Genomic DNA, 14,031 nt, shown 5'->3' with positions numbered 1-14,031 from the left:
TTAGACATGTAGCTTTAACGCAGCCTGTAATTTTTTTTTGAAGTTTATCCGTGTCTGCCTGGGGATGGGAGCCCTGGGAGGAGAGGAGTTTACAAGCAATGCATTCCCAGCAAACCCAGCAGTTGGCCCGCTCAGGCCGACGCTGCCAAGCGCTCCCCTCGCCTGCCAGGGGGTCGGGAGAGCATCGATAAAAGATGATTACCAGCAACAGGATTTCCATTATTAAACATATTCGTAGTAATCGAAAGGGTGTGCAAAGGAATTGTAGCTCTGCTGGAAAATTAAGGGCTACGGGATTAAAATCTAGGGAAGGAGCGAGCTGTGCCAGCACTAACTCCATTTTCAGTGTGACCTGCCCTGTGCCCTTGGGCAAAGCAACTCCTTGCTCTGTCTCGTTCTTCTCAGCTATGGAGAGGAGTAAAAATTAAGAATCCAGTACAGAAGAGGGCAGCTGCAGCATTTAAATAAATATCCCCGATGCGTTTTGCACTGTGAGAGCAATGAAGGTATTCACTGCAAGCCCTAAAATGGCACCTTGAACATGACTCAAAGCGTTAAGGACTGATTCAGCCAGGAGACAGCTTTCACACTTGACATACAAATAATATGGTTGGCAAGAAGCTGCATGATCTTCACACCGAACCAGTAGCTCTTCCAGCAGGAAGGCACGGGGCTCCAGCAATACAGACGTAAAGCTTAGTGGAGAGGGACACGTTTTCCCTTCACGTAGGAAACGTTGCATGTATTAACACACACGTTCCTTTACCTCCACGTTAATAAAGATGTATGGAGTGGATTTACAGGTTATAATAATTCAAATAACTCCTAGATCCTCCATTAGGTAGTTCTCCCCACAACCAACTTCTTTTTGGTTCCCCTTAAGCGACTGATGTGGTGAACGGAAATCATACAGCTTGCTTGTACACCCCTACCACACAGCGTACACACGGGGGGGCTCCTGCTACCTAAATCGTGTGAATTGTGAACCCCAGTGGGACACGGCCTCCAAAGAAACGTCAAGCTGCAGCTTTGAGATACACAGGTCACGTTCAGACTCGTACAGAATCGACTCCCTTCGCAGGAGACGTTTCCCTTTACCTAAATCGTTGCCTTCGTCAGGGTACAAACCTGTTGCAGAAGGTTGTCCAGCAAATCCTTGTCCTGCTGAGAAAGTCCATCCTTCTGCAATCTGAGAATAAGTTCAGGTTTCTTATAAGGCTTTAGTGCCAGTAAGTGCACAACCCTATCTTTGAAGGGTCTCTGAGAAATCGCACTATTGCCTCTCTTTATTGCACTGGCAAGGTTGACTGGCGTTGGGCGCTTCCTGGAGGGAACAGCATCGGAAGCTCCTGGTGCAGGTTTACGCACCTGAACCTTTTTGCCTAAAATGAGATGAGAATAGTGAACTGCAGCAGTCACCTCGCAAAGGCCAGTGGGTCGGCGGCGCGGATATGGAGCTCATCACACGAGTGCCAGGAGATGACAATGAAGGACAAACACAACCAGCACACCCCATCCGTTCCAACGCGCCGCCGGAACGGCTGTCCCGTGAGTTTTATGATTCATGACAGGCTCACAACAAGTAAACAGCAACACCAAGCTCTGGAGACCTGCACATTACTGGCCACAAGCTTACATAAAGCCCTCTTTGTTCGCTAGCTTTTCATTTATCCCAAGTGCACGTATCCCCATGCTTAATCTCACCATTTATTTATTTTTTTTTTCCTCCCTACGAGGAGAAAATTCAGCATTATTATGTAGGAGAGTCGAAATATAGAGTGGAAAGACCCGAAGTGGTCAACGAGCGGCTCCCTGCTGCTGATCTCAGCAAAAACGCTGCTCCAGCAGATGTTTCTGCTTTCAGAACAATGGGAACTTTATGGGGCTGGGTCCACCTCCCTTCCCCCCCGCCAAACACGAAGGGGGTCCAACCCCGACACGTTCGCCTACTCGTTAGCGTGCTGCCTGCTTGCACAGAATAACCCCTTCTGCTTCGTCGCAGTAACTGCTTCGCCTTCCAGCTACGTTTATTTGTGTGCACTTGAGGACAGAAAGCTGCCTCCCATGCTCATCTCAAGCCCTCGGAGCCAGCTTCCTCAGCTCCATCCCAAGTGTGCTTCTCGGTTTCTTACAGCATTACACAGGAATTCATTTTTCCCATTCCTATGAAAAAACAACTCCAGCTAGAATCCTCAGCCGAGTCCCACATCACTGGCTAGGGCACAAATCAGAGAACTGCACTATTTTGAACCCAGAAACGGGTCACAAAGCCAGCTTCCTGCTCCCAAAGATGACAAGAGCAAATAAATAAAAAAAAACCCCTGCGGGTCCCAAGGTCTAAAACATGGAGCTGCAATTAGCAGCCACAGTTCACGCCAGTGACCTTCAGTGGGACAAACAACGTCCAGCATTTACTGCAAAAACTCTGGAGGTTTATTTCAGCGTGGCAATTCTCCACTGCTAGGAAGCAACGTTTTCAACTGAGTCATCTGAAGATACTGGTGATTGTCTGCAGTGTTTATTTTACTGAAATGCAGATTGCATAACTGAGCCCCCATTTCCTGGCTTTTTGTTATGTACCACGCTGATGCAAGGCGGTGGGACCCGTCGTCAGCGGGGCTGAGTTAAGACGAGGGAGAAAAACAACAAATCAGACATCAAACAGCCCCAAATCCAGAGGCAGGCTGGACGTCATTTCCAGCAATGGGACACGAGAAGACTCGGAGGCTTTCTAGAACTGCCCTAACTCCTGCCAGGTCGTGAACAGCAAAAACACATTGTGACATTTCCACTTGGGGCTGGAGCCAAAATGGGCAGCGATAGGGGAAGAGAAAACTAAGCAAAGGCAGAACACCAAGTCACTTAAAATATTTATATACCTATAGAGAGAGAAGCGTGTACACACACATACTCAGCACATATAAGCACACGCACCCCCAGATCCCTATCACCTATCTCCACATATATTCATGTCTTAGTTCACATCTACGCTGCTTTTCTCCCACCTTAAACACTGACATCTTGCACAAGCAGCACCACGCCTCCCTCCAGTGCTTTCTCCATGGCTGTGCCTCCATTTCGGAGAGGGAAAACGTTTAAGTGAGGCTATTTTTAAATGGAAAGTTTTGCTGCATCTTTCGGGGAAGCAGTTTGCCCTGAGAATCTGCCTCACGAGCCTACCAACTCGATCCACTTACTGTAAAGTTCTCAAATACAAGCTAAACGAAATCTTCTCGTCTACAGGAAATCAATGCATTTCCTTCCTGATTGCTATCTCATTTCTCAGTTTTGAGTACTTGGCTGATAAAACAATGAGTCAGGGGCAGTTCTACATTTTGCAACTCACCATCCTCATCACAGCCACCCTCTGAGAAGCGACCGGCTACAGATCACATGAAAAAACAGCTGGCTCCAAGAACTGAACTCCGCTTTCTGCTTAGTATTTATGCCCCGAGTTTGTGACCAGACTGAGGTTAAGCTAGGTCTCAGCAGGCTGCTCGTCGAGCTCACTGCCACATTTTTATTTCCTCTCCAAAGAGTTCTCCTTTCATTGTGACAATGAGATGGTTTGTTCAAGGCTACCGTCAGCAGCTCTGCTCTAATCTTTGCTGCTGAACCCAAGTGCCCTGCTATCTGCAGCCTAGATGCTGCGTGTAAGGGCCTCAAGTGCAGGCACACGGCAGCTGTGTGACAGCAGCAGGACGTTTTAGCTGGCTTGGTTAGGAGTACAGACGCTTTAAAGCATCAGTGTGCTCCCAGCATCACCGCATGACAAATATGAACTATGCCAGAGTGATGTGACTGTGCCCAGGCAACCCTCAGAGGCCACACAACCAGCACCACACAAGTTCCAGAGGGAAGATGGAAGCCACAGAGAAGTCACAACGCAAGGAGGCTAGGGCCACAGTGAATCAGACACCCGGGAGGAACTACCAGATACTTGCTGAGGACTTTCATGGTCAAGTTGTTCACAGCAAAGCAAACGTCAGCACGACTTCAGGAGGTGAGGACAGCCGCTCACATCACGCTGCTGCTTACCTACATATCTCCCCCCAGGTTTAATGACTATAGCGCTCCGGCTGCGAGTCTCCTCCTCTGCCTGTGCCATGCTTTGCCTTGCCTTCTGGTAGGAATCGTCAGTAGCACACACGGTGATCTTATCCTGTATGCTTCCCAGGCAATCCAATTGGATATTGCCGTTGCTGCAAGAGAAAGGCAATGGAAAAGGTACTCCCAGCGCTGCGAACGGGCACGTTTCTGTCACCACTGCATAGCTGGGGTTGTGTTATCTGAGTAACAGGAGGGTACAGAAAGGTGCTGAGAGGGGTAAACAGGTTCTTCTGTGGGTGCCTGCTTATCCAAATGCATACACAAACCAAGAGATCACAAAGAAAGAAGTTTTAAAAAGAAAATGCATTCTATTTCTAAAAAGAAATGGCATTCTTTAAGTTCTGTTTAAGTTTGACAGAGAAACAACTCCACAGAAGGTAGGATAGAAATGGCTGGATTCTTTCTGATGCATCACTCACCTAGATACATACTGCTGGATGCAGTCAAAACTGCCCTGCGGGCTGTCCTTGCCGATATTGGAAAGATAAAACGTGAAAGTCCGCACTTCCGCGGGGCGGTCGGGCCTCGGAATTGCGATGTGCTGTTGGGAAGGAGAGAAATGCAGGTCATTTAGGTAGCCCACGCTGACACAGAGTTCATCTTTTCAGCAGTCACTATGTTTTGAGCCGTTTTGGAACCCGATACAAGTAAAGCCTATGGATTACTGCATAGGAGAACATGAAGAGCAAGCTGGAAAAAAGCTATGAGGGAGATGGAAGTCAGCAAAACTGCAGGCTATAGTGCCAAAAAGGCAAAAGAGGTAGACAAAGATCAATTTAAACAAAAAAAGGCCAAAATCTGTAACAGACCAAAGGTATGAGCTGGTGGCTCGCTGCCTTCCAAAGGCACACGATGATCTTGTTCTCGCAATCTGACCCAATTCTATTGATCTAGGCTTAAAACAGGCTTGCTACCGCTGTTTACGTTCAATTCAAAGCATTTGAGACTTGTTTCTTTAGCCCCGGTGATCCAGCACTAAACATAGCACAAGCCAGGTCGCTAGATAGCACGCTTATTCTTTTTTAAGAGATTATAATTCCATAACGAGATTTCAGGGCTCACTGTGGTGTGTGTGACGCTGCTGCTAAATTCAATATTTAATCAAGCATTACGTGTGCTCCGCAGACAACTCCACAGCCACCCGTGTTGTCTCCCCCCAGCCATTCAGCTTTAAAAGTGGTTTGTTTTTAATGTTTCCTTCTTTTCTGCGTTCGAGGTCCAACAGAAATCGTGGCACCGGAGCTCATCACATCAATATTTGATCATTAAAATGGCTTCCAGAGAACGAGGCAGAGGAAATGCTGGCTTCACCCTATTTTAGGCTACGCTCCACCGCACACGGCCGTATTTACCCAGCCTGCCACGTGGATGCCTGACACACGCACGCCTCGCAAACCCACTGGTGGCAACCACCCATGGCTGCGGGCACAGGAGGGGTTTCTGGGTGGTTTCCCTTCGACCTCAGCCATCCACAGCAGCCTGGAAACCGCGTGCATCTGTGCCACTTCCATAAAGCAGATGGATGTTCCTGAAACTGGTGAAAAACGCTGGTGAGACCCGCAGCGGGCTGGGTGGCAGCAGCTCTTCCACTCGCCCTCTGCACGGGGTGCTCTTCAACCCAGCACCCTCTTCCCCGACTCGTGGGGAAGGGATAAAACCCCGTGAGCTTCCCAGGAGAGCTGAGAGCCTGCCCAAGTTCATGGTTAGGTGAAGAGCAGGGTCTGGGTGTCCTACAGGCAGCGTCGCTCACCGCTGGTTAATTTACGGTGAGCAGGGCACGGTGCAGAGCACAAGGGGGCTGTGCTGGTCCAGCCTTAATCCCCGGTGGGGATGAGCAAGCTGTGCTGGACACAGCAGGTTTTAAAGCCTGGAAGATGTGCAGATGTGCCATCCGGATACATTACAGGCCTGACATCCACCTCCTGATTCACCACTGTAAAAAATGGCTGCTCGGCGAGCTCCAATTCCGGTGTTTTTGCAGCGTTTCTGCAGTTTCCTCGGGCAGCTTCTCCGAAGGACGTAAAACGAGACAGAAGCAAGAGCCACATGAACGTTAAACGCTGCCTGTGCCAGTACTGAAAAGTGTAGCATATGCAAACCGGCCGTTATCTAGGAATTATTTTTAGCTGAAACAGAAGGTTTCAAGCCACCAAATCAGCATGGTAACTGCTCACAGGGAGCCCTAATTTTGGTGCAGAGTCTTACACCAGTAACCATAGACACTTAAAAATAGCTCGGTACAGATGTGACTTATGTTTCTTCTTTCAAGTAATATTCATCTGTGTACAGCTCGCCCTGAATGGTAATTTCACCTTCCTCTATTTATACCAGCACAACTTCATCCCCAGAAACAGGGGCCGTGTAATATTTTCCAATCGCGTTCAGTTCAAAGGCTCCGTACCCAGGAGGCGTTTGTAAGAAAGCCGTACTGACCTGGCACCTGAAGGTTTCTTTTCTCCCCAGTTCAGTTCTCCTCCTCCTCCTCCCTGTCCCAGCTGCCCCCAGTAAGCACCTGCAAATTTACCCCAACCTCTTCAGTATTTCTCTGCCTGCTTTTACCAAAAAAACAAGTCGCGCACTCCAGCTCCCCCCGCTCGCAAAGCTTTGCTACCCGAGCTCTGAAAATCTCATCTACGTGCGTGTTGGAACAAGCAAAGTGCTCAGGACTCTGTACAGAGCTGTAAAATTATCAAAGAAAGCCCAGTTTGTGATGGAAAGGTGGAATGAGCAGGTGCTGCTCCCAAGGAGCACCCAAGCGGTCCTGGTCCTGCCTTCGTGCTCCACGCACAACCACCGACTCCCATCGAAGTTCTGAAGCTACAGAAGTGCACCCAAAAAGTGATTGAAAAAGACTGGTGCTGCCATAAAGAAATGCTTCCCAAGGCCAGGATCCTTCGCTGAGCACAGTTTGTGGAGCCTCGGGAGCTCTGTTGCAGACTGGGATCCGTTCGGGAGGTCTCACCCCATCACAGCTGGGAAATCTGGGATGAAGCCACCAACATCCTCCTCCAGCACCCTGCCGGTGGAGCTGCCACCTCCAAAAGCAAGGAAGTACCAAAGTAAGGAAGCAGCAGCTCTTATTTTACATCCTGCTCCCCTTGGAACACCAAATGCTTGGGATTTTGTGCGATGTCCTTGTGCGATGGGTACTTACGCAGAGAAGTCTCCCTGCTCCAGTCTCGTGTCACTGGATGCTGCCTTAAGTCACGCTCTGACATCCGTGCTAAGTACAAAAGCTAAAAACCCCCGAAGTTTAATCTGAAATCCTCTCCATAACATTTATTAGGAAGCCAAACGGGAAGGCAACACACCGGGGAATTAAGGTATAGTGGGGGAAACGCACTGCAGGAATAACCAGCTAACCAAACGCGTTTCAAGGCGAATCCATCTGAATTTCGGAACTCGTTAAATTACTGGAATTGTCTTTTCAGCCCGACTGGTAGAAAGCTCGCTGGGAAGTATTTAAAGCCCTGCTGTTAATTCCTTAAAGCAGGGCGCAGTCTTGACATACACGAGCGCTGCACTTAAAACCAGATGGTTACACAGCTGCCAGCTTCTTGTCATCCCCCGTAAAAATAATAATAAAAGGACAAAGAGCTCTTTCTATCTGCCCCAATTGAGCTGGGGCTCGCTTTCTTCAAAGCCCTACCTTTGGCCTTTACTCGACAGTGCAATTAATTACGCAGCTGAGCGGGAGGCAGGCGGAGGTCAGCTCCAACATCTCCCTCCAGCCGCGCCGCTCCGCTCCTCCACCAGCGCCCGACTGCAGTTCTTTTCTTTTTAAACAAGGAATTGCATTTTTTTTAAAACTGTTTTTTCTTGTCCTTCACCTGGAAAAGCCCAGAAGTGCTCCAGCACCGCTAATACCGCAGCGTGGCAAACGAGGAGCACGGCAGCTGAGGGCAGCGGAGCGTTAAAGTTGTTCTGATTAATTGTGCCACTGTTTGCATCTCCTTTGAGGACGAAGATTAAGTACAAGAGGAGGCATTTCCAGCACTTAGGCAGCTCTACAGGAGAAGTCAGATCCTTCCAAGGTAGGCTGTGAAGGGGAGGCGAGGCGCTGCTGTCCTTTGGCTTCTTTATTCCAGGCAAAGCTGTTTGCTCACCTCCCGACAGTAAATCACGCCGCCCTGCCACTTCTGTTGCTTGCTTCCAATTTTACCCAGCTTCAGCTGCCATCGGGACTGAGCTTTCTGGGGACTTTAATTGTAATCAGAGGGGAAAAAAACAAACTGGAAATTGTTCCTTTCTTTATTTCTCAGGTTGTACTTTTCTAAGTTGATAATAATCGTGTCTTTCCTGCTGTGTTTTGCTATGGACCAAGGAAACCAACACCACGAGAGAAAATAGGGGCAAGCCCCGTGCTTGACTTCACTGCCTACTTAACTCAAGCACTTTTCCAAGTTCTGCTGTGCCACCCCAAAAAAATCACGGAGTTATTTACAGCTGAGTTCAGATTCTTGAAAACACTGCACCCTCCTTCCTCCTGCAGAGTACCCGAAGAAACACTCACCTTTTGGTGTCTAAACGCTGTCTAAGTGACGTTATTAAAGCTCACCGAAGCATTGCGATACGAGAAAAGCTACCAATTAAATCTCACCCTTGTCAGTAACCGGCATGACAGACGGCTTCAGGCTTCTATAAATACCCTGGAGGAGCTCGGTCATCGGAGCAGAAGTTAAAGAAATAAAACTCCTAAATATAAAAAACTTTTGGTACTCACAGAAACGGCCCAGTTGTTCAGAAGCTCGAGTTAAATAAAGCCTCGGGGCATTCGCAGCAGCCTCTGAGCACCACCACTGTCATCATTTGTGCCCAAAGCCTCCCACCACGTTTACCAGGCTTGGCGAGGAGTTTCCCCAGGACACAGGCGAGGTTTTAAGGGATGGCTGCCCCCACCTCACCCTTACCAGCAGTGGACTCGCAGTCTCCTCGTCCTACCCACCCTATAAAACCGAGTTTTCCCCCCAGCAGCACTTTGCAGAGCTACGGATCAAGCAAGCTGAGAAAATAAAGTGGGAGGAAAGTTCTGACAGAGCCCACGTGGTCAGGGGAATTGGAACAATTCCTTCCTCCTGGACCACGTCGGAGCTTCACATCCCTCGCTTTCAGAGGTCAGAGCATCGCTCTTTGGGCTGGAGCAGGACAGAGGTACAGCACAAAGCCCGTGCTCAGATAATTGCATAAACAAGCCAGTAAAGCACTTCCCAAGGCAACCCATACACAAACTTACCCCTTGGCTCCCTTGAAACTGGATTACTGGTTTTGATGTCACAGAATCCTACAAAAACAAATAAAGGAAAAAAAAAATAATTAGAGAAGTCTCAAGCTCAGCCATTCCCTGCAAACCAGCAGGCAGCTTCATTTTTTCAACTGTGTTTTTTTTTTTTAAAGGAACGAGGTTCAGAGATGGACACAACTCCGAGAGAAAACTCCCGAATTATCGATTTGTACCTAGAAAAGGGATAAAAGTGCAACGTCACCACCGGTTAAACGATTTCACTCTTGAAAGCCAGACAGCAGGAAAGCTCCGAGATCGTCTCCACCGGGCTCCCTCCCGCTCCCTGCACCGCTTTTCGGGCAGGGAACAGACGACACGTGTGCCTCCAGTGCTTATGTAAGTTTTGAGCTGAACGGGGGATATTTGAGGGGAAAATTTCTGACAGTGCTCGCTGTGAGAACGCACCAGGCACATTTTTTCCAGGAGAAAGCTGGCAGCTCGCTGGGAAAGCAAACTGCGGCTTCGTTGCAAAACCCTGCTGCTGCGCTGCCCGTTCCAACAATCGGCCTCTTCCTCCAGGAGGATTTGCCTGCAGTTCGTGAAATCGTTCCAGTTTGCTTTAAAACCCCTTAAACGTGCTCCAGACAGAGAAACACCACCGAGTTCAGGCTTTACTTCAGGATTTTGGTCTTTCTGCAGCGCTGTGCTGTGATTTCACAAGGCTCACAACGGTTTTCCAACCCCGGCTCTTATTTGAGGTTTCACCCCCAGGGAAAGACGATCCAAGTCCCACCGAGATTTCTTTTTTTCCCCCTTCCCTCAAATTTCAGGAGAATTGGGGCTGTGTTGGTTTCACTTCCTAAACCCTGGGAAAATCCCAGGAGATGCTGAACGAAACCCGTGCCCCATGGGGCAGAAAAGCACAGTCCTGGGGGGTCCTGGGGAGAAGCCCCCCGAGACAGAAGGCTTTCCCAGCCTCTTGCTGTGTCTTTTAGAAGCGAACACATTGCCACGTGTGTCAGAGATGCGTTTTCATGGCAAAAACACTAAGAAGAGCTTCATGAGCTTAAAGGGAGCTGCCCCTTCTGTGGTCAGCGGTGGCAGCTCCCAAATTCTGGCACCGTCCTGGTGCCACGCGGGATCCCAAAACCTCCTGCTGGCAGAAGCAGGCATGGGGGTTAACAGCCTGAGAGCCCGCTACGTTTATCATCTCATAAAACCTTCCCAAAGGCTCTCCCAGCCCAGGACGGAAGAATCTAAGCCGCAATACGTCGACGTTAACCAAAAAGGGAAAAAAATAAAAATAAAAATCCCCTAGCACGAAAAATCCTTCTGCCACAAATGAATGAGCTCACGCTAAGACAAAGCCTCCGGAGCCTTTTAAGAGCTCATCGCCTGCACGTGAAGAGAGCCACAGCACCCCCTGACTCCTCACGGGATGCTTCTGCCAGCGAGCAAAGGGGGAACGTGCTCGGAGCCGACAGCACTCGCCTCGCGTTGCAAACGCAGCTTTATTGCAACCTTTATAGAGGCCCAATAAACAACTTCTTGCTCTTCGTACAGAGATCACTGAATTCTTTGAGTGCCACGACACCGCATACCACAGCGTGCTGTTCATGGACGGGCCGGCCAGCTTTTTGTTCCCGGTGTCAGCGTGCGCAGCGCCAGGCGTCCAGAAACCCACACGAGCACACGAAACGTTAAAAAAATCTGGATGGGAAATAAAAACCCGAGGAGGGATCTTGTACGGCTCGTCAGGGCTTCGTGAAGTCCTGCGAGTCATTCTGGAAAATGACTTCAATGGGCTGGAAAGGTAACAGCACGGCAGTATCAGGACAAGCTTTAATTACAGAAGTTATAAACCCCCTCATCTACACGCTAAATGCTTTGAGATGAAATGTGCAACCTCAAACTTAAAAATGAGAGTTTGTGCTTGATGGAAAGCTGCAGCTTTGCTTTACTGACCTCCTGAAACCAGCACTTCACCCTCCTGCACCCTGCGTGCTCGGCAGTGTCACAGCGGGGCCAGTCCCGCACGTGCACAACCCCCTCCTGCAGGGCACCCAGGGCAAAAGCAAACCCATGCACCCCACCCTAATCAAAGAGATTATTTTAATTTCTTCTAATAGAGCTCCCTGAATCTTTGCGGGGACACCTTCGCTCCGAATTAAAGATGAATTAAGCTGAACCAAATTGGAAGTGGATTTCCATCTAGATCTGCAGCTCCTTTGGCTCAGCCTTCCCCGCAGACCAACACCACTGCCAAGGAGCTCCTGCTGCCGTTCCCAAATCCCTCCACCACCTTCTGAAGAGTCACCCCGTTCCTCTTGGTGATGCCAGGCAGCCAACTCCCTCGTTTCAGCCTCCTAGAAGCTGTGGCACCATCCACTGGGGGCGAGCACACTCCCTCCATATTTCTGTTTGTTTTTTTTTTTCCTGTTTTCCCTTCAACGCACACCAGCAGCTGCTCAGCCCCAGCTCCTGGGGCTCAGCACATCTTTGGTAAGCCAAGGACCCTGGAGAAATCTCAGCGAAGAGGCAAAACAAGGCAGAGAAATCCACCTGAGCAACCCAGCCACCTGCACAGGCTTTATTCCTCCGTGAGGCTCCCCGGGCACCTAAGAATAGCTACCGGCTGCTGAGCAGGATCAGGACGGGAGCGAGGTGACTGCTCTGAGCAAGAGACAACAGCCCTGGCCCCAAAAGCAGCCGCCAGGTACCCGCTGTGCTCCCCTGCAGCTCCAGCAGGAGGTCCAGGGGGATTTAGGGACATCCAGGGGGGTCCAGAGGGTCCAGTTCTCTGCTTCAGGAGGTCCAGGAGCAACCAAACACGGCTTCTGGGATGCATGGGAGCAGAGAAGTGTCTGCAGGGGGTCTTTAATAATGAAGAAATGCATCAAGCTCCCTCCCATCCTACCGTGAGAGAAAATGCAGCCTCGTGCCTTCCCAAACTGCTGAGTCCTTCCTGTAGCAGTCTTACCCATACCAAAACCTTTTTACACCAAAAAAATGAACACTTAACACTTTTACACCAAAAAAATGAACACTCAACCCCAAAGCTCCCCCCAAACAGTTGTTTTCTATCAGCACCTTGTTCTGCTCGCCCTCCTCTAGCTTCACTGGACGAGGAGAACTCGTAAGCCCTAACTCAGGTTGGTAAAAGCCCATAAATTTAATGGGCTAGCAACTCCTCGCAGTGCAGTTCTCCAGATCTGACTCATGGAAGCTTGAGGAAGGAAGAAGGAACTAGGAAATGTCAATAAACCCCATAAAAATGGCACGTGGAGCCACCAGGATACTTTATAGGGCAGCTTGGTCTGATCATGCCGTGAGGTTTTAACCACGCCAAGGGGGAAAGCTGGACGGGCAGCTCCCACCTAGGCCCAGAAAAATAGGGCTGCACAACCCACCCCATGACTTCGGGGACTGTTTGTGGCCCTACAGAAATCCCAGAGGGGCTCGGGGCAGGCTGGCTCAGCTCAAGCAAGCAGCTGGAAACCTCCCCGTTTGTTCGGGGAAACGCAGGGAATGGAGGAACACTTTGTGGCGAGAAGTCGGGCTGTGCACTTACTGGAATCCGTCCTGGAGGCAGCGTTATATGGCAACGACGTGCCCCTACTGAGCCCCGGTGTCTGCCTGCTGCCTGGGATGCTGGAGAGTCACAAACGCCCAGCAAGCAGAGGAAATGAAAGCTTGGCCCTGTTTGTGTTGGAACGAGAGGGTTCTTTGCAGAATTCAAAGCTCCTTGCAAACATTTCAAATTCGTGGCAAGGACAGCAGTAAATACACAGAGGAACGGGAAGCAGCCAGGCATTTTCAAGCGCCACACGTAGCGGGTCGCGTGGGGCTGCAGCCACACCTGAAAAGCCAGCGACGAAAATGAGAAGAAAAAAAAAAAATCCTACATTTCAGACTAGTTCATACCCCAACCCCCAAGTTCCTCCAATTCTCTGGTTACTGGTTGATGCAGAACGTGCTCTGCAGACCCAAGCACGGCTCAAAAATTCATACTGGTGCTCGCTCCTTGTTTTCAAGGCACGGCGCAGACCTGGGGACGTCAGAGACAAACCAGGAGCGGATCCGCCCGGCGTCTCGGGGCGACAGACTCGCAGGAGACACCGCAGAGCCCCAGAGTTCATTACGAGTGGCAAGATATAGAAACCCCCGTGGAAATAAATACCTCTGAATGCAGCCACAACAACTCCAAGCGGCTGTGCGTGCGCAGAGTTTACCGGTGCTCAATTACCAGAGCCGTCCCGGGAGGCGCCGCAGAGACAAAAGGCTTCTCCCAGGACGTTCCCCTTTCTAAGGCTTCTATTTACCTCCTACCAGAAGCCCAGCAGGTAAAAAAAAGCCTCCTGAATATTCTTTTTTATGTCCCGTCCATTACTTAGGGAATTAAAATGCCGTCTCCCTGCCATCCAGGCCTCCCCACGATCTCGTTTGAAGCCGAGGAAGCTGGCAGGCTGCAGATGGGATCAGGTCTACCGAGACTTGAAAATTACACATCCCATATAATTTCTTTTTTGACCTAAACTACAAAGCCTCCCAGCCCTTTTTATGCTACACACGCCTTGGAGACAAGCTGCTGGTTTTACTAGTCAAATACCACGTTCTCTGGGAAAGTCTTGGAAATCCTATGTAAATCCAAAGCTACCGAAGCAGGAGTTGAACTTCAGAGGGGTGTCACCGGCTGCTGT

At 49.8% G+C, this 14,031-nt stretch overlaps 2 protein-coding genes across 5 annotated transcripts in view; one reads left to right on the top strand and one right to left on the bottom strand.

The window, feature by feature from the left end:
• The window catches only part of UBA52 (ubiquitin A-52 residue ribosomal protein fusion product 1), a 112,907-nt gene that overhangs the window by 70,691 nt on the left and 28,185 nt on the right, over positions 1 to 14,031 (top strand). The window lies entirely within an intron of this gene.
• ELL (elongation factor for RNA polymerase II) overlaps positions 1 to 14,031 on the bottom strand; it is a 48,413-nt gene that overhangs the window by 16,174 nt on the left and 18,208 nt on the right. For 3 of the 4 annotated variants that reach the window (XM_027472387.3, XM_027472388.3, XM_072029198.1), the window contains exons 2-5: positions 9,344 to 9,391; positions 4,530 to 4,651; positions 4,039 to 4,202; positions 1,129 to 1,382 (exon numbers count right to left, since the gene is read on the bottom strand). In XM_027472387.3, coding sequence (XP_027328188.1) covers positions 1,129 to 1,382; positions 4,039 to 4,202; positions 4,530 to 4,651; positions 9,344 to 9,391 — 588 coding nt within the window. Of the gene's footprint in view, positions 1 to 1,128; positions 1,383 to 4,038; positions 4,203 to 4,529; positions 4,652 to 9,343; positions 9,392 to 9,796; positions 9,821 to 14,031 lie in introns of those variants that run through there. The other variant, XM_005031077.6, reaches the window with a different exon arrangement.

The sequence above is a fragment of the Anas platyrhynchos genome, chromosome 29, assembly GCF_047663525.1.
Source record: "Anas platyrhynchos isolate ZD024472 breed Pekin duck chromosome 29, IASCAAS_PekinDuck_T2T, whole genome shotgun sequence".
NCBI classification, from domain to species: domain Eukaryota; kingdom Metazoa; phylum Chordata; class Aves; order Anseriformes; family Anatidae; genus Anas; species Anas platyrhynchos.
The sequence above is the reverse complement of the archived record's forward strand: the minus strand, read 5'-3'. Positions and strand labels throughout refer to the sequence as shown.